General features: G+C 41.1%; 1 protein-coding gene across 1 annotated transcript in view; it reads left to right on the plus strand.

Annotated features, from left to right (window-relative positions):
• The window catches only part of DLEC1 (DLEC1 cilia and flagella associated protein), a 275,413-nt gene that overhangs the window by 64,498 nt on the left and 191,034 nt on the right, over nucleotides 1-19,881 (plus strand). Inside the window, 1 exon segment of the mRNA XM_053715663.1 lies at nucleotides 8,032-8,197. Coding sequence (XP_053571638.1) covers nucleotides 8,032-8,197 — 166 coding nt within the window.

Here is a 19,881-nt window from a genome sequence, read left to right on the forward strand (position 1 = left end):
GACCTTTGTTTATCATTTGAATTCAATTTTTCCACGTGGATTTTTTCACAAGTTATTTTTATTTTTATACACCTCACGGATTTACAATTTTTTAATTTAGCAGCTGAACCACAATAATTTGACCCACTCAACGTTTACATTCTACTATTATTGACTTCACGTTATATTTCTACACGTCACTTTGGAGGAAACACTACTGGATTCACTTACATATAACCGGTTGAACATTTGAACATTTTTTATGTACGCCAATTTTTGTGAACACTATTTTTTGTGAATGCTATTTTTCTTTGTTGAAAGCTATTGTGTGCACTCAATCACTCACTTAGGTTGTTTATATTATTGAATGTACATGTCCTAACTCCTCATCACTGGCTCACTAAGTCAGCGTCACATGCTATACTCCATTGGATGTTTTTAGATATTTTTAGATTTGTTTATTATATATATATATATTTTTTTTGTTAAGTCAGACATGGATCCATGCGTCTGATTGCCATTTGTAAATTTTTATATGTATTAAAATGTACCTTTTACTAGCCTTTTAAGCTTTTTAGCGCTTACTCTCTCCCCATTTTAACGGTGTTATAAATCTCAGGTGAAACCTCCAGTTCCATTTTGTTCCTCTTGTATAGAGAGAACTTTAAATTATAGAGCGGATGCTGCCCAGGTGTCTCCTGTAGCAGATATGCCGCAGCTTTCTCCTCAAACGTCCCAACATTTTCAGTCTCCACTTGCAGTGCCCTGCGTTTCCTCTCATAATCCAGGTGCATTTTCCTTACAGGATATTACTACTCAGGTATCCTCTGCAGTATCTGAGGCTTTGTCCGCCTTTCCCATGCTGCAGAGAAGGCGTAAACGGAAACTTAAGGAATCAGTTAGTAAGGTTACTGATCAAGTTGTAACTACCCAGGGTGTTGTTTCTCAAGTTTCTGATGAGAAAAACATGTCCGTAGCGTCTGAGGGTGAAATCTCAGACTCAGATAGTGTAATTCCTTCTTCTGATGCTGAAGTTTTATCCTTCAGATTTAAGCTAGAACACCTTTGCTTATTACTTAAAGAGGTTTTCGCTACTTTGGACAACTCCGATATGATGATCGTAGTTAACCCTAAAAAATCTAGTAAGCTAAACAAGTACTTTGATGTTCCCTCTGCGGTGGAGGTTTTTCCAGTTCCAGGCCGTGCTACAGAGATTATTGCACGGTAGTGGGAGAGACCTGGTATTCTCTTTTCTTCATCTCCTATTTTCAAGAAGATGTTTCCTATAGCGGATTCCATTAAGGAGTCGTGGCAGATGGTTCCTAAGGTAGAAGGAGCGATCTCCACTTTGGATAAGAGGACTACTATTCCCATAGAGGATAGTTGTTCTTTCAAGAACCCAATGGATAAGATATTGGAGGCATTATTAAAGAAAATGTATGTTCCCCAGGGTCCCCAATGGCAGCCTGTGGTATGTATTGCCACTGTCACCAGCGCTGCAGCTTACTGGTTTGATGCGTTTTCTGATTCTATTCGGACACATACTCCTCTTGAGGAAATCCCGGACAGGATTAAGGCTCTTAAACTGGCTAATTCCTTTATTATGGATGCTTCCTTACAAGTCATTAAGCTGGGAGCTAAGATATCTGGGTTTGTGGTTCTAGCGCGTAGAGCCTTATGGTTGAAGTCCTGGTCTGGGGATGTTTTGTCTAAGTCCAGGCTTCTGGCTATTCCTTACAAGGGTAAGACCTTGTTTGGGTCTGGTTTGGCTGAGATTATATCAGACATTACAGGAGGGAAGGAGTAATTTTCTTTCCTTTTGTAACTTTAGTGGTAAAACCTCTTCTCCTTCCTCCAAACAAGGTCAAGTCAAGCCCTCCTGGAGACCTGGTCAGTCTTGGGATAAGGGGAAGCAATCTAAGAAACCCGCAACTGACTCCTCCAAGTCAGCATGAAGTGTCTGCCCCCGATCCGGGAGTGGATCTAGTAGGGGTCAGACTTTCCTTTTTCGCTCAGGCCTGGATACGAGATGTTCCGGATCCCTGGGCGGTGGACATTGTATCTCAAGGGTACAAAATAGATTTCAAAACTTTTCCTCCCAGAGGATGGTTTCTTCTTTCCAGATTATCTGTAGACCAGACAAAAAGAAAGGCGTTCTTACATTTTGTCAAAGACCTCGCTACTCTGGGAGTTCTAGTTCCTGTTCATCTGCAAGAACAGGGTCTGGGATTTTACTCAAATCTCTTTGTAGTTCTCAAGAAGGATGGAACGTTCAGGCCAATCTTAGACCTTAAGTGCCTAAACAAGTTTCTCAGGGTTGCATCCTTCAAGATGGAGACTATTGGCTCCATTCTTCCTTGGTTCAAGAAGGTCAATTCATGACAACCATAGACCTAAAGGATGTACATTCATGTTCCCGTACACAGGGATCATCACAAATTTCTGAGGTTCGCCTTCTTGGACAATCACTTTCAGTTTGTAATTCTTCCATTCAGCCTTGCCACAGCTCCCAGAATTTTATCAAAGTTTCTGGGAGCTCTGTTGGCAGTTATCCGGTCCCGGGCATTGCATTAGCGCCTTATCTAGACAACATTCTGGTTCAGGTGCCATCTTTTCAACAAATAAAATCTCATGCAGAGATCTTGTTGTCTTTTCTTTGCTCCCACGGATGGAAGGTGAATCTAGAAAAAAGCTCTTTGATTCCAGCCACAAAAGTGCAGTTTTTAGGGACCATAATAGATTCTCTTCTAATGAAGATTTTTGTGACAGAGGTCAGAAAATTAAAGATCCTCAAGTCTTGCCTAGCCCTTCAGGCCTCTCCGCGTCCTTCAGTGGCACAATGTATGGAGGTAATTGGCCTGATGGTGGCCTCTATGGACATAATTCCATTTGCTCGGTTCCATCTCAGAGCTCTACAGTTATGCATGCTAAGACAGTGGAATGGGGATTATTCTGATCTGTCCCCACGAATAGACCTGGGTCAGGCGACAAGAGAATCTCTTCCGTGGTGGTTGTCTCAGAAACATCTTTCCCAAGGAACTTGTTTCCGCAGGCCTTCCTGGGTGATTGAACGGATGCCAGCCTTCTGGGTTGGGGAGCAGTCTGGGACTCGTTGAAGGCTCAGGGTCTATGGACTCAGGAGGAGTCAGCTCTTCCCATTAATATCCTATAGCTAAAAGCGATCTTCAATGCTCTGTTGGCCTGGCCTCAATTAGCTTTAACCCGGTTTATCAGGTTTCAGTCAGACAACATAACCTCAGTGGCGTATATCAACCATCAAGGGGGAACTCAGAGTTCCTTAGCCATGAAGGAAGTGGCTCGAATTATTCAGTGGGCGGAAGCCCACAACTGCTGTCTTTCTGCGACCCACATCCCAGGAGTGGACAATTGGGAAGCAGATTTTCTGAGCAGTCAGACCTTTCATCCCAGGGAGTGGGAACTTCATTGGGAGGTATTTTCAAGCTTGACCCTTAAGTGGGGGCAACCAGAGTTGGATCTCATGGCTTCTCGTCAGAATGCCAAACTTCCAAAATACGACTCGAGGTCAAGAGATCCGCAGGCATTTCTGATAGATGGATACAACCATATCCTTGCACTTGGTAAGGTAGGTAATTTCTGATAGATGCTCTGGCAGTTCCTTGGAACTTCAGTCTAGCATACCTGTTTCCTCCGTTCGCTCTCCTTCCAAGAGTCATTGCGTGAGTCAAGCAAGAGAGGGCATCTGTAATTCTCATAGCCCTGGCCTGGCCTTGCAGGATTTGGTATGCAGATCTAGTGGAAATGTCATCCTTTCCACCTTGGAGACTTCCTCTGAGGAAGGACCTGCTACTTCAGGGTTCATTCCTTTATCCAAATCTTGTTTCTCTGAAGCTGACTGCTTAGAGATTGAACGCTTACTTTTATCTAAGCGTGGATTTTCAGAGTCTGTCATTGAGACGTTGATTCAGGCTCGTAAGCCTGTAACTCGCAGGATCTACCATAAGATCTGGCGTAAATATTTGTATTGGTGTGAATTCAAAGGATACTCTTGGAGTAGAGTAAGGATTCCGAGGATTTTGTCTTTTCTCCAGGATGGTCTGGAGAAGGGTTTGTCGGCAAGTACTCTAAAGGGTTAGATTTCGGCGTTGTCTATTCTGTTACATAAACGCTTGGCGGATGTGCCAGACGTGCAATCGTTTTGTCAGGCCTTGGTCAGAATTTGGCCTGTATTTAAACCTGTTACTCCTCCATGGAGTCTTAACCTTGTTCTTAAAGTGTTACAACAGGCACTGTCTGAGCTTATGTATGCCTTAGATATTAAATTGTTATCTTGAAAGTTTTGTTTCTTGTTGCTATTTCCTCTGCTCAGAGAGTTCCTGAACTCTCTGCTTTACAGTGTGATTCCCCTTATCTTATATTCCATTCTGTAAGGTGGTTCTGCGTACTAAGTTTGGTTTCCTGCCCACGGTTGTTTTGGTCAAGAATATTAATCAGGAAATTGTTGTACCTTCTTTGTGTCCTAATCCTCCTTCTCACAAAGAACGCTTGTTACATAATCTGGATGTTGTACGAGCGCTAAAATTTTATTTACAAGCAATTAAGAACTTTTGTCAATCTTCTGCATTGTTTGTTTGCTTTTCTGGGAAAACACAAGGGTCAGAAAGCTACGGCTACTTCACTTCCCTTTTGCTGAGGAGCTGGCTTATGAGACTGCTGGACAGCAACCTCCTGAGAAAATCACAGCTCATTCCACGAGGGCTGTTTCTTCTTCCTGGGCCTTCAAAAATGAAGCTTCTGTGGAACAGATTTGCAAGGCTGCAACTTGGTCATCTTTGCACACTTTTTCCAAATTCTATAAATTCTATACTTTTGCCTCGGCTGAGGCTTCTTTTGGGAGAAAGGTTCTTTAAGCAGCGGTGCCTTCTGTTTAGGTTACCTGTCTTATCCCTCCCTTATCATCTGTGTCCTCTAGCTTGGGTATTGATTCCCAACAGTAGTTATAGATGATCTGTGGACTCACCGTGTCATTAGAAAGAAAACGAAATTTATGCTTACCTAATAAATTTATTTCTTGACACGGTGAGTCCACGGCCTGCCCTGCATTTTCAGACACTTTCACTTTATGTTACTTCCTTTCTCTCCTTTCCCTTTGGTCGAATGACTGGGGATTGTGGGTAGGGGAGTGATATTTAACTGCTTTGCTGTGGTGCTCTTTGCCTTCTCCTGCTGGCCAGGAGTAATATTCCCAACAGTAATTTAAAATGATACATGGACTCACCGTGACAAGAAAGAAAGAAATTTATCAGGTAAGCATACATTTTGTTTTTCTTGCTCCAATGACTTCTATAGGGAAATGCGTTAATGCGGTCGCAATATTTTAACTTCAGCTTTTTACGTGCATCGAGTTAGCACATCAGTGATAACTTTTTACTTTCAGCTTGTAATACGAGCGCTATCCGATGTGCGCAAAAAACGTACTTCAGCAGAGTTAGCACGAGAGCGGGAGTGTTAAATGCTGCTCCATTTGTAATCTAGCACTTAGTGTGTTCAACTTTCACAAGAATAAATCTGTCTCCGAAAATTGCCAAATTTCCACAAGTGGCTGCCTTCTTCCACATTTGGATCCTTTGTCTCTAGCTTTAACCCTTACTCTTACCCTTGTCCTAACTCAAACTCTAGCCCTAACCCTAACTTTAGTTTTAGCCCTTACTGTTAGAATAAGGGTAAGAGTAAGGGCTAAAACTAAATTTAGGGTTAGGGCTAGAGTTTGAGTTAGGACAAGGGTAAGAGTAAGGGTTAGAGCTAAAGTTAGCTCTAGCCCTAACCCTGATCTTACCTCTAACCCTAACTCTTGCCCTATTTCTAACTCAAACTCTACCCAAGCTCTGTCCTTAGCTCTGACCCTAACTCTTACCTTTGTTGTAACTCAAACTCTAGCCCCAACCCTAACTTTAGCTCTAACCCTTACTCCTACTCTTTTCCTAACTCAAATTCTAGGCTAACCCTACATTTAGTTCTAACCCTATGTCTTACCCCTATTCTAACTCAAACTCTAGCTCTAACCCTTACTCTTACCTTTGTCCTAACTCAAACTCTAGGCTAACCCTAAGTTCTAACCCTAACTCTTACCCCTGTTCTAACTCAAACTTTAGCCCTAACTTTAGCTCTAACCCTTACTATTACTCTTGTCCTAACTCAAACTCTAGGCTAACCCTAAGTTCTAACCCTAGCTCTTACCCCTGTTCTAACTTAAACTCTAGCCCTTACCTTAACTTTAAATCTAACCCTTACTCTTACCAAACTCTTGCCCTAACCCTACCTTTAGCTCTAACCCTTACTCTTACCCTTGTCCTAACTCAAACTCTAGGCTAACCCTTAGTTTAGTTCTAACCCTAACTCTTACCATTGTCTCAACTCAAAATCTTGACCTAATCCTGAGCTTAGGTCTAACCCTAACACTTACCCTTGTCCTAACTCATACTCTAGCACAACCCTGACTTTAGGTCTAACCCTAACGTTTACCCTTGTCCTAACTCAAACTCTATCCTAGCCCTGTCTTTAGCTCTCACCCTAACTCTTACCTTTTGTTGTAACTCAAACTCTAGCCCTAACCCTAACTTTAGCTCTAACCCTTACTCTTACCTTTGTCCTAACTCAAACTCTAGGCTAACCCTAAGTTCTAACCCTAACTCTTACCCCTGTTCTAACTAAAACTCTAACCCTAACTGTAGCTCTAACCCTTACTCTTACCCTTGTCCTAACTCAAACTCTAGGCTAACCCTAAGTTCTAACCCTAACTCTTACCCCTGTTCTAACTCAAACTCTAGCCCTAACCCTAATTTTAGCTCTAACCCTTACTCTTACCGTTGTTCTAACTAAAACTCTAGGCTGACCATTAGTTTAGTTCTAACCCTAACTCTTACCCTTGTCCTAACCCATACTCTAGCACAACCCTGACCTTAGGTCTAACCCTAACTTTTACCCTTGTCCTAACTCTTACCCTAATTCTAACTCAAACTCTAGCCTGGCCCTGTCCTTAGCTCTGACCCTAACTCTTATCTTTGTTGTAACTCAAACTCTAACCCTAACTTTAGCTCTAACCCTTACTAACTCAAACTCTAGGGTAAACCTACATTTAGTTTTTACCCTAACGCTTACCCTTGTTCTAACTCAAACTCTAGCCCTAACCCTAACTTTATCTCTAACCCTAACTTTTACTCTTGTCCTAATGCAAAATCTAGGCTAACCCTAAGTTCTAACCCTAACTCTTACCCTTGTTCTAAATCAAACTCTAGCCCTTACCCTAACTTTAGCTCTAACCCTTACTCTTACCCTTGTTCTAACTCAAACTCTAGCCCTAACTTTAGCTCTAAGCCTTACTCTTACCCATGTTCTAACTCAAACTCTAGGATAACCATTAGCTTAGTTCTAACCCTAACTCTTACCCTTGTCCTAACTCATACTCCTAGCACAACCCTGACCTTAGCTCTGACCCTAACTCTTACCCTAATTCTAACTCAAACTGTAGCCTGGCCCTCTCCTTAGCTCTGACCCTAACTCTTATCTTTGTTGTAACTCAAACTCTAACCTTAACTTTGCTCTAACCCTTTCTAACTCAAACTCTAGACTAAACCTAAGTTTAGTTTTTACCCTAACTCTTACCCTTGTTCTAACCCAAATTCTAACCCTAACTTTAGCTCTAACCCTTACTCTTACCCTTGTCTTAACTCAAACTCTAACCCTAATAAAACATTTAGCTTTCAACCTAATTCTTACCCTTAACCTAATTCAAACTCTATTCTTAACTCTGATCTTAGCCCTTAACGCTTATCTTTGTTCTAACTCAAATTATATTCTTTATCCTTATTCTTTCCCTTGTTCTGACTCAGACTCTAGCCCTAACCCTCATCTTTTTGTTGATAGTATTTGTTAAATATACATAAACAATGTTTTTGAAATAAATGAGGGCCTATTTCATTTGACCACAGTGTTTTCTAAGCACACACACACAAACAGCATAGTTGTACAATATGTACTGTATAGATATTAATACATTCTATGTTTCACTACAAGGACTTGGACAACTTGTTGGTCTTGAGCTGGTGTCTGTGAGTCATGGTTTAGAGAACAGACCTATGCTTTTGGGAACTTCAGATGTAGCTACAGGTCATTTGATCCAGTTTGGTCCAGCAAATGTGTGTTCCACAGTACAGAAATGTGTTACTATAAGAAACGCCACGTAAGTAGCTTCAGAATATGTGTAATTATTTATGGCCAGATTACAAGTGGCGCACTAATTATAGCAAAAATCGCAATAAGCAATATCTCTAACCTATGCTAACACTTATGAGCCCTTCCCAGTAAAATACCTTTAAACATGCAATATAATTTGTTTTCATTTTTAACGTTTTAATGTGTTTTTAATAGAAATACTTGAATTCATTCTTCACTTAGAATGTTTTTTTTTATTTTTAGATATATATTCCTATATGTATCTGTGTATGGGTGTGTGTGTGTGTGTGTATATATATATATATATATATATATATATATATATATATAGATATATTTATATATGTAAATAAATAGGTATAGATAAATATTTTACAAACAAAATGCATATATATATATATATATATATATATATATATATATATATATATATATACACACATACATACAGTTATGGACAAAATTATTGGCACCCCTGCATTTCTGTCAGATAATGCACCACTTTGCACAGAAAATTGTTGCAATTACAAATGTTTAGGCATTCTTATGTTTATTTCTTTTGTTTGTATTGGTGTGACACAAAAAAGTGGAGAAAGAAAGCCAACTCTGCCACATTCCTCGCAAAACTCCAAAAATGGACTGGACAAAATTACTGGCACCGTCTCAAAATTGTAAGAAATAATTGCATTCCAAGTTTTTGATGCTCCTGTAATTTGTAATAAAACTCACATAATTCTTTGGTAGTCTTCAGATTGCATAATGCCATCCACACAGTCAAGACATCCAGTGCCTGAAGCAGCAAAGCAACCCCAGAACATCAGTGAACCTCCAACATGTTTGACTGTAGGGATTGTATTATTTTCTTTCAAAGCCTCATTTCTTTTTCTGAAAACAGTAGATTAATGGGCTTTACCAAAAAGCTGTAATCCTTTTAGGAGGATGTGCTGTGGACAGACGAAAAAAAAATTACAGCACTGGATGTCTTGACTGTGCATGGCATTATGAAATCTGAAGACTACCAAAGAATTATGACCTAAATTACAAGCTTTGTGGTATGGTGCAATACGGCTATACTGCTGAAAAAATTACCATTGCGTGCGGAATATGCAGGTCTTCCTTATTACAAGACGCTGCGGTACATCTATACCGCAAGCGTTTTAGCCTTTACGCAACTCTTCATTCCGCACTAAAAAAATGGCTTTTGAGTACACTAACACCCATAAACTATCGCATTGCAAATACTATATTACACCTATTAACCCCTAATCCACCACCCACCCACATCGCCAACACTAAATAAACCTATTAACCCTTAAACCACTGGCCCCCCACATCGCTACTACTAAACTAAACCTATCGGATTGAGCTTGCATTCCGTTGGCTGATTGGACCAGCCAATAGAATGCAAACTCAATCCTATTGGCTGATTGGATCAGCCAATAGGATTGAACTTCAATCCTATTGGCTGAACCAATAAGCCAATAGGATTTTTTCAACCTTAATTCCGATTGGCTGATAGAATTCTATCAGCCAGTCGGAATCTAAGGGACGCCATCTTGGATGACATCATTTAAAGGAACCTTCATTTGTCGTTAGTCCGTCGGAAGAAGATTATGCTCCGTGCCGGATGTCTTGAAGATGGACCCACTCTGTGCCGGATGGATGAAGATAGAAGATGCCGTCTGGATGAAGACTTCTGCCCATCTGGAGGACCACTTCTGCCCGTCTGGAGGACCACTTCTGCCGGCTTCATTGAGGACATCTTGCCGCTTTGATGAAGACTTCTCCCGGTAAGTGAATCTTCCGGGTTAGTATTAAGATTTTTTAAGGGTGTATTGGGTGGGTTTTATTTTTAGGTTAGGGCTTTGGGCAGCAATAGAGCTAAATGCCCTTTTAAGGGCAATGCCCATCCAAATGCCCTTTTCAGGGTAATGGGGAGCTTAGGTTTTTTTAGTTAGGCTTTTATTTGGGGGGTTGGTTGTGTGGGTGGTGGGTTTTACTGTTGGGGGGGTTGTGTGTATTTTGTTTTACAGGCAAATTAGCTGATTTTTTTGGGGCAATGCCCCGCAAAGGCCCTTTTAAGGGCTATTGATAGTTTAGTTTAGGCTAGGGTTTTTTATTTTGGGTGGGCTTTTTTTATTTTGATAGGGGTCTTAGATTAGGTGTAATTAGTTTAAAGATCTTGTAATTTGTTTTTTATTTTCTGTAATTTAGTGTTTGTTTTTTTGTAATTTAACTAATTTTATTTAATTGTACTTAATTTAGGTAATTTATTTAATTGTAGGGTTAGGTTAGGTGTTAGTGTAACTTAGGTTAGGTTTTATTTTACAGGTAAATTTGTATTTATTTTAGCTAGGTAGTTATTAAATAGTTAATAACTATTTAATAACTATTCTACCTAGTTAAAATAAATACAAACTTGCCTGTAAAATAAAAACAAACCCTAAGCTAGATACAATGTAACTATTAGTTATATTGTAGCTAACTTAGGGTTTATTTTATAGGTAAGTATTTAGTTTTAAATAAGAATAATTTAGGTGATAATAGTAGGTTTTGTTTAGATTTATTTAAATTATATTTAAGTTACGGGGTGTTAGGGTTAGTTAGGGTAATAAATGTAATATATTGGCGGCGACGTTGGGGGTGGCAGATTAGGGGTTAATAAATGTAGGTAGGTGGTGGCGATGTTAGGGACAGAAGATTAGGGGTTAATACTATTTAATTAATGATTGTGCGGCGGTTGAGGGGTTAATATGTTTATTATAGTGGTGGCGATGTCTGGAGTGGCAGATTAGGGGTTAATAACTATAATGTAGGTGTCAGCGATGTCGGGGGCGGCAGATTAGGGGTTAATAAGTGTAAGATTAGGGGTGTTTAGACTCAGGGTTCATGTTAGGGTGTCAGGTTGTACACATAACTTTTATTTCCCCATAGGAATCAATGGGGCTGCGTTACTGAGCTTTACGCTGCTTTTTTGCAGGTGTTAGACTTTTTCTCAGCCGGCTCTCCCCATTGATGTCTATGGGGAAATCGTGCACGAGCACGTACAACCAGTTCACCGCTCACTTAAGCAGCGCTGGTATTGGATTGCAGTATGGAGCACAATTTTCCTCTACGCTCACTTCTTGCCTTTTAACGCCGGGTTTGTAAAAACCCGTAATACCAGCGCTGTAGGTAAGTGAGCGAGACAATAACGTGCACGTTAGCAACGCACCCCTCATACCGCAAAACTCGTAATCTGACCGTAATATTACAAAAAAATAAACAAAATTATCCAAAATAATAAAAATTAAACCTTATCTAAAAGCCCTATAAAAACAAAAAAGTCACCTTAAAAGGGCCTTTTGTAGGGCATTACCCTAAGTTAAACAGCTCTTTTACATTAGAAAATTACAAAGTCCCCCCTAACAGTAAACCCCCCCACCCAACCAACCCCCCCAAAATGAAAACAACTCTAAAAGTCTAAAAAAAACTAAGCTACCGATTGCCCCTAAAGGGGCCTTTGTATGGGCATTGCCCTTAAAAGGGCATTCAACTTTTACTGCCCATTAAAATAAAAAAGCCCTAATCTAAAAAAAAAACACCCAAAAAAAAAAAAAGTCCGGCGGTGAAGGTCTTCTTCCAGGCGGCAACATCTTCATTAAGCTCGGGGACCTCTTCTATCTTCATCCAAGGTGAAGGCAGTGTGGAGCAGAGGTGACCGTGGAACGACTGCGAAGCCATCCAGCGTGGAGGATCCTCATCCTTCGATCGTCGAGGATTGAATGCAAGGTACCCCTTTTATATTGGGGTACCGTTGCATTCCTATTGGCTGAAAATTTTAAATCAGCCAATAGGATGAGAGCTGCTTACATTTTAATTATTTTTTTAATGTAAAAGAGCTGTTTAACTACAAAAGGCCATTTTAATGGCTATTGGTAGTTTATTGTTAGGTTAGGGGGTGTTTTTATTTTGGGGTGGCTTTTTTGTTTTTATAGGGCTATTAGATTAGGTTTAATTTTTATTATTTTGGATAATTTCTTTATTTTTTGTAATCTTAGTGTTTTTTTATTTTTCGTAATTTTAGTGTTTATTTCTCCTGTTAAGTGTAGTCAGTCCACGGGTCATCCATTACTTATGGAATATATCTCTTCCTAACAGGAAACTGCAAGAGAATTACCCAGCAGAGCTGCTATATAGCTCCTCCCCTCACATATCATACTCAGTCATTCTCTTGCAGCCTAACTAAAAAGGAAGCTGTGAGAGATCTGTGGTGTTTTTTAACTTAGTTTATTTCTACAATCAAAAGTTTGTTATTTTTAAATGGCACCGGAGTGTGCTGTTTATTCTCAGGCAGCATTAGAAGAAGAATCTGCCTGGGTTTTTTTTCTATGGTCTTAGCAGACGTAACTAAGATCCACTGGCTGTTTCTCATCTGAGGAGTGAGGTAACTTCAGAGAAGGGGAATAGCATGCAGGGCTCCCCTGCAACAAATGAGGTATGTGCAGTAATTTATTTTCTGAGGAATGGAATTGACTGAGAAAATACTGCTGATACCATTGTAAAGTAAGTTCAGCCTTAAATGCAGTGATAGCGACTGGTATTAGGCTGATGAGTGTGTGTACACTGAATGTATTTTTCTAAGGAATGGAATTGACTCTGAAAATACTGTTAATACTGAAATAATGTATGAGCCTTAACTGCAGTAAAAACGACTGGTAGCAGGCTTATTAATAATAATACATAACTTTCAAATGTATGTTTAAAACGTTTACTGGCTTGTTAATCGTTTTTGTGAGGTACTTGGTGATAAAACTTATTAGGGCATGATTTTTACCACATGGCCATTTTTGTTTTCTGCATAGAAACAGTTTCTGAGCTTCCCCACTGTTGTAATATGAGTGGGAGGGGCCTATTTTAGCGCTTTTTTGCGCAGTAAAAATTCAGTCACAGTCTGTCTACTTCATCCTCCATGATCCAGATCGTCTCTAGAGAGCTCAGGGGTCTTCAAAATCCATTTTGAGGGAGGTAATCAGGCACAGCAGTCCTGTGACAGTGTATTTGACTGTGAGAAAAACGTTAATTATATAATTGTTATCCGTTTTTGGGTACTAAGGGGTTAATCATCCATTTGCTGGTGGGTGCAATCCTTTGCTAACTTAATACATTTACTGTGAAAATTTGGTTGCTATAACTATTTTGGTCATTGTTATTTCAACTGTGTCAGTTTTTCTGTGCTTCTTAAAGGCACAGTAACGTTTTTTATATTGCTTGTAAATTAATTTTGAAAAGTATTTCCAAGTTTGCTAGTCTCATTGCTAGTTTGTTTAAACATGTCTGACTCAGATGAATCTCTTTGTTCACTATGTTTAAAGGCCAATGTGGAGCCCAATAGAAATTTGTGTACTAATTGCATTGATGCTACTTTAAATAAAAGTCAATCTTTACATGTAAAGAAATTATCACCAGATGACGAGGGGGAAGTTATGCCGACTAACTCTCCTCACGTGTCAGTACCTTCACCTCCCGCTCAGGAGGTGCGTGATTTTTTGGCGCCAAGTACATCAGGGAGGCCCTTACAAATCACTTTGCAAGACATGGCTACTGTTATGACAGAAGTATTATCTAAGTTGCCAGAATTAAGAGGCAAGCGCGATAGCTCTGGGTTAAGGATAGAGCGCGCGGATGAGATGAGAGCCATGTCAGATACTGCGTCACAGTTTGCAGAACGTGAGGACGGAGAGTTTCATTCTGTGGGTGACGGATCTGATCCAGGGAGACTGGATTCAGAGATTTCCAATTTTAAATTTAAGCTAGAGAACCTCCGCACATTGCTAGGGGAGGTATTAGCGGCTCTGAATGATTGTAACACGGTTGCAATTCCAGAGAAATTATGTAGGTTGGATAGATACTATGCGGTACCGGTGTGTACTGACGTATTTCCTATACCAAAAAGGCTTACAGAGATTATTAGCAAGGAGTGAGATAGACCGGGTGTGCCTTTTACCCCTCCTCCCATATTTAGGAAAATGTTTCCTATTGACGCCACCACACGAGACTTATGGCAGACGGTCCCTAAGGTGGAGGGAGCAGTTTCTACTTTAGCTAAGCGTACCACTATCCCGGTGGAGGATAGTTGTGCCTTTTCAGATCCAATGGATAAAAAATTAGAGGGTTACCTTAAGAAAGTGTTTGTTCAACAAGGTTTTATTTTACAGCCCCTCGCATGCATTGCGCCTGTCACTGCTGCGGCAGCATTCTGGTTTGAGTCTCTGGAAGAGGCCATTCGCTCAGCTCCATTGGATGAAATAATCAACAAGCTTAAGACACTTAAGCTAGCTAACGCATTTGTTTCTGATGCCGTTGTGCATTTAACCAAACTTACGGCTAAGAACTCCGGATTCGCCATCCAAGCGCGCAGAGCGCTATGGCTTAAATCCTGGTCAGCTGACGTGACTTCTAAATCTAAATTGCTTAATATTCCTTTCAAAGGGCAGACCTTATTCGGGCCCGGCTTGAAAGAAATTATTGCTGACATTACGGGAGGGCTCTACCTCAGGACAGGGCCAAATCAAAGGCCAAACAGTCTAATTTTCGTGCCTTTCGTAACTTCAAGGCAGGAGCAGCATCAACTTCCTCCGCTCCAAAACAGGAAGGAGCTGTTGCTCGTTACAGACAGGGCTGGAAAGTTAACCAGTCCTGGAACAGGGGCAAGCAGGCCAAGAAACCTGCTACTGCCCCCAAAACAGCATGAAGAGAGGGCCCCCTATCCGGAAACGGATCTAGTGGGGGGCAGACTTTCTCTCTTCGCCCAGGCTTGGGCAAGAGATGTCCAGGATCCCTGGGCGTTGGAGATCATATCTCAGGGATATCTCCTGGACTTCAAAACTTCTCCTCCACGGGGGAGATTTCATCTTTCAAGGTTATCAGCAAACCAAATAAAGAAAGAGGCGTTTCTACGCTGTGTACAAGACCTCTTACTAATGGGGGTAATCCACCCAGTTCCGCGGACGGAACACGGGCAGGGATTCTATTCAAACCTATTTGTGGTTCCCAAGAAAGAGGGAACCTTCAGGCCAATCTTGGACTTAAAAATCCTAAACAAATTTCTAAGAGTTCCATCATTCAAAATGGAAACTATTCGAACCATCCTTCCCATGATCTAAGAGGGTCAGTACATGACCACAGTGGATCTAAAGGATGCCTACCTTCACATACCGATTCACAAGGACCATTACCGGTATCTGAGATTTGCCTTCCTAGACAGGCATTACCAGTTTGTAGCTCTTCCCTTCGGTTTAGCTACGGCTCCAAGAATCTTTACAAAAATTCTATGATCACTTCTGGCGGTACTAAGACCGCGAGGTATAGCGGTGACTCCGTACCTAGACGACATTCTGATACAAGCGTCAAGTTTTCAAACTGCCAAGTCTCATACAGAGATAGTTCTGGCATTTCTGAGGTCGCATGGGTGGAAGGTGAACGTGGAAAAGAGTTCTCTATTACCACTTACAAGAGTTCCCTTTCTAGGGACTCTTATAGATTCTGTAGAGATGAAAATTTACCTGACAGAGGCCAGGTTATTAAAACTTCTAAATGCTTGCCGTGTCCTTCACTCCATGCCACACCCGTCAGTAGCTCAGTGCATGGAAGTAATCGGCTTAATGGTAGCGGCAATGGACATAGTACCATATGCGCGCCTGCATCTCAGACCGCTGCAATTGTGCATGCTAAGTCAGTGGAACGGGGATTACTCAGATTTGTCCCCCCTACTAAATCTGGATCAAGAGACCAGAGATTCTCTTCTATGGTGGCTTTCTCGGCCACATCTGTCCAAGGGGATGACCTTTCTCAGGCCAGATTGGACGATTGTAACAACAGACGCCAGCCTTCTAGGCTGGGGAGCAGTCTGGAATTCCCTGAAAGCTCAGGGATTATGGACTCAGGAGGAGAAACTCCTCCCAATAAATATTCTGGAGTTAAGAGCAATATTCAATGCTCTCCTAGCTTGGCCTCAGTTAGCAACTCTGAGGTTCATCAGATTTCAGTCGGACAACATCACGACTGTGGCTTACATCAACCATCAAGGGGGAACCAGAAGTTCCCTAGCGATGTTGGAAGTCTCAAAGATAATTCGCTGGGCAGAGTCTCACTCTTGCCACCTGTCAGCGATCTACATCCCAGGCGTGGAGAACTGGGAGGCGGATTTTCTAAGTCGCCAGACTTTTCATCCGGGGGAGTGGGAGCTTCATCCGGAGGTCTTTGCTCAACTGATTCGTCGTTGGGGCAAACCAGATCTGGATCTCATGGCGTCTCGTCAGAACGCCAAGCTTCCTTGTTACGGATCCAGGTCCAGGGACCCGGGAGCGGTGCTGATAGATGCTCTGACAGCCCCTTGGGTCTTCAACATGGCTTATGTGTTTCCACCATTCCCGATGCTTCCTCGTTTGATTGCCAAGATCAAAAAGGAGAGAGCTTCGGTGATTCTGATAGCGCCTGCGTGGCCACGCAGGACCTGGTATGCAGACCTAGTGGACATGTCGTCCTGTCCACCGTGGTCTCTGCCTCTGAGACAGGACCTTCTAATTCAGGGTCCTTTCAAACATCCAAATCTAATTTCTCTGAGGCTGACTGCATGGAGATTGAACGCTTGATTCTATCAAAGCGTGGCTTCTCGGAGTCGGTTATTGATACCTTAATACAGGCTAGGAAGCCTGTTACCAGAAAAATTTACCATAAGATATGGCGTAAATATTTACATTGGTGCGAATCCAAGAGTTACTCATGGAGTAAGGTTAGGATTCCTAGGATATTGTCCTTTCTACAAGAGGGTTTAGAAAAGGGCTTATCTACTAGTTTGTTAAAGGGACAGATTTCTGCTCTGTCTATTCTTCTACACAAACGTCTGGCTGAAGTTCCAGACGTTCAGGCTTTCAGTCAGGTTTTAACTAGGATTAAGCCTGTGTTTAAGTCTGTTGCTCCGCCGTGGAGCTTAAACTTAGTTCTTAATGTTCTTCAAGGCGTTCCATTTGAGCCCCTTCATTCCATTGATATCAAGCTGTTATCTTGGAAAGTTCTGTTTTTGATGGCTATTTCCTTGGCTCGAAGAGTCTCTGAGTTATCTGCCTTACATTGTGATTCTCCTTATCTGATTTTTCATTCAGACAAGGTAGTCCTGCGTACTAAACCTGGGTTCTTACCTAAGGTAGTTACTAACAGGAATATCAATCAAGAGATTGTTGTTCCATCTCTGTGTCCTAACCCTTCTTCAAAGAAGGAACGACTTTTGCATAATCTGGACGTAGTCCGTGCCCTGAAATTCTATTTGCAGGCAACTAAGGATTTTCGTCAAACTTCTTCCCTGTTTGTCGTTTACTCTGGACAGAGGAGAGGTCAAAAGGCTTCGGCTACCTCTCTCTCTTTTTGGCTTCGTAGCATAATACGCTTAGCCTATGAGACTGCTGGACAGCAGCCTCCTGAAAGGATTACAGCTCATTCTACTAGAGCTGTGGCTTCCACCTGGGCCTTTAAAAATGAGGCCTCTGTTGAACAGATTTGCAAGGCTGCGACTTGGTCTTCGCTTCACACTTTTTCAAAATTTTACAAATTTGACACTTTTGCTTCGTCGGAGGCTATTTTTGGGAGAAAGGTACTTCAGGCAGTGGTTCCTTCTGTTTAATGTTCCTGCCTTGTCCCTCCCTTCATCCGTGTACTTTAGCTTTGGTATTGGTATTCCATAAGTAATGGATGACCCGTGGACTGACTACACTTAACAGGAGAAAACATAATTTATGCTTACCTGATAAATTCCTTTCTCCTGTAGTGTAGTCAGTCCACGGCCCGCCCTGTTTTTACGGCAGGTCTAAATTTTAATTAAACTCCAGTCACCACTGTACCCTATGGTTCCTCCTTTCTCGTCTGCTTTGGTCGAATGACTGAGTATGATATGTGAGGGGAGGAGCTATATAGCAGCTCTGCTGGGTAATTCTCTTGCAGTTTCCTGTTAGGAAGAGATATATTCCATAAGTAATGGATGACCCATGGACTGACTACACTACAGGAGAAAGGAATTTATCAGGTAAGCATAAATTATGTTTTTTTGTAATGTTAGGTTTTTTGTTATTTTTCGTAATTTTAGTGTTTTTTTTGTAATGTTAGGTTTTTTTAATTTTTTTGTAGTGTTAGGATTTTTTCATTTTGTAACTTAGGTTTTTTTTTTTTGCTATTTTTTTTTTAATATAGTAATGTTAGGTTAATTTATAGTTTAAGCTTAGTTTTTTTTTTATTTCACAGGTAAGTTTTTATTTATTTTAAGATAGTTATATTGTAAATTTAATTTAAGGTATAGGAGATAGTTAGGTTTAGGGGTTAATAGTTTAATTTAGTGTGTTGCGATGTGGGGGGCTGGCGGGTTTAGGGGTTAATAACTTTATTATAGTAGTAGCGATGTGGGGGTGGTGGTTTATGGTTAATAGCTTTATTATAGTAGTTGTGATGTGGGGGGCCGGCGGTTTAGGGGTTAATAACTTTATTATAGTAGTAGCGATGTGAGGGGTCGGCAGTTTAAGGGTTAAAAGGTTAAAAGGTTTATTTAGTGCCGACGATGTCAAGGGCGGCGGTTTAGGGTTTAATAACTTTATTCAGTGTCGGCGATGTCGGGCGGTGGATTAGGGGTATTTAGACAAGACTTTCTCTTCCCCATAGAAATCAATAGGGAATGCGTTCTAGTGATCGCAGCTGTTAGTTTTTTCTAACACTTTATCTCCATTGATGTCTATGGGGGAAAACGTGCACGAGCATGTCAAATCAGGCCTTGGGTTTTGTGCGGTATAGAGCTTAACGCACCATACCGCACAACAAAATAAGTTTTCTCCAACATTGGTGTGTCCGGTCCACGGCGTCATCCATTACTTGTGGGATATTCTCCTCCCCTACAGGGAAAGGCAAGGAGAGCACACAGCAAGAGCTGTCCATATAGCTCCCCCTCTGGCTCCGCCCCCCAGTCATTCTCCTGAACAAGTAGCATCTCCACTGGGATGGTGAGGAGTTTGTGGTGTTAGTTGTAGTTTTTTATTTCTTCTATCAAGAGTTTGTTATTTTAAAATAGTGCTGGTATGTATTATTTACTCTGAAACAGAAAGAGATGAAGAGTTCTGTTTAAAAGAGGAGTATGATTTTAGCAGCAGTAACTAAAATCGATTGCTGTTCCCACACAGAACTGTTGAGATGAGAGAACTTCAGTTGGGGGGAACAGTTTGCAGACTTTTCTGCTCAAGGTATGACTAGCCATTTTCTAACAAGACTGTGTAATGCTGGAAGGCTGTCATTTTTCCCTCATGCGGATCGGTAAGCCATTTTCTTAGACTTAGAAAGAATAAAGGGCTTATTATGGGCTATTAACTGGTGGACACTCTTAAGGGCTAAATGGATTGTTTATTTAAGTTTTTATTTAAAGTTTTAAGTGGATTTCACACTTTTATTATTTGGGGAACGTTTTTTATCGCCAGGCACTAGTTAAGACACCTTCCCAGTCAGGAAGGGCCTTTCACTGTATTAGGCAGAGCCTCATTTTCGTGCCATTATTGCGCAGTTTCTTTTAAGTACAGTGCATGCAGATGCATGTGAGAGGGTCTGGTGTCCACTGAAAACGTTCCTCGAAGGCTTGAAATACCCCCCTAGGATAGTTGAAGTCACAACAAAGGCTGTGGCTGG

Source organism: Bombina bombina, chromosome 5 (assembly GCF_027579735.1).
Source record: "Bombina bombina isolate aBomBom1 chromosome 5, aBomBom1.pri, whole genome shotgun sequence".
Lineage (NCBI taxonomy): Eukaryota > Metazoa > Chordata > Amphibia > Anura > Bombinatoridae > Bombina > Bombina bombina.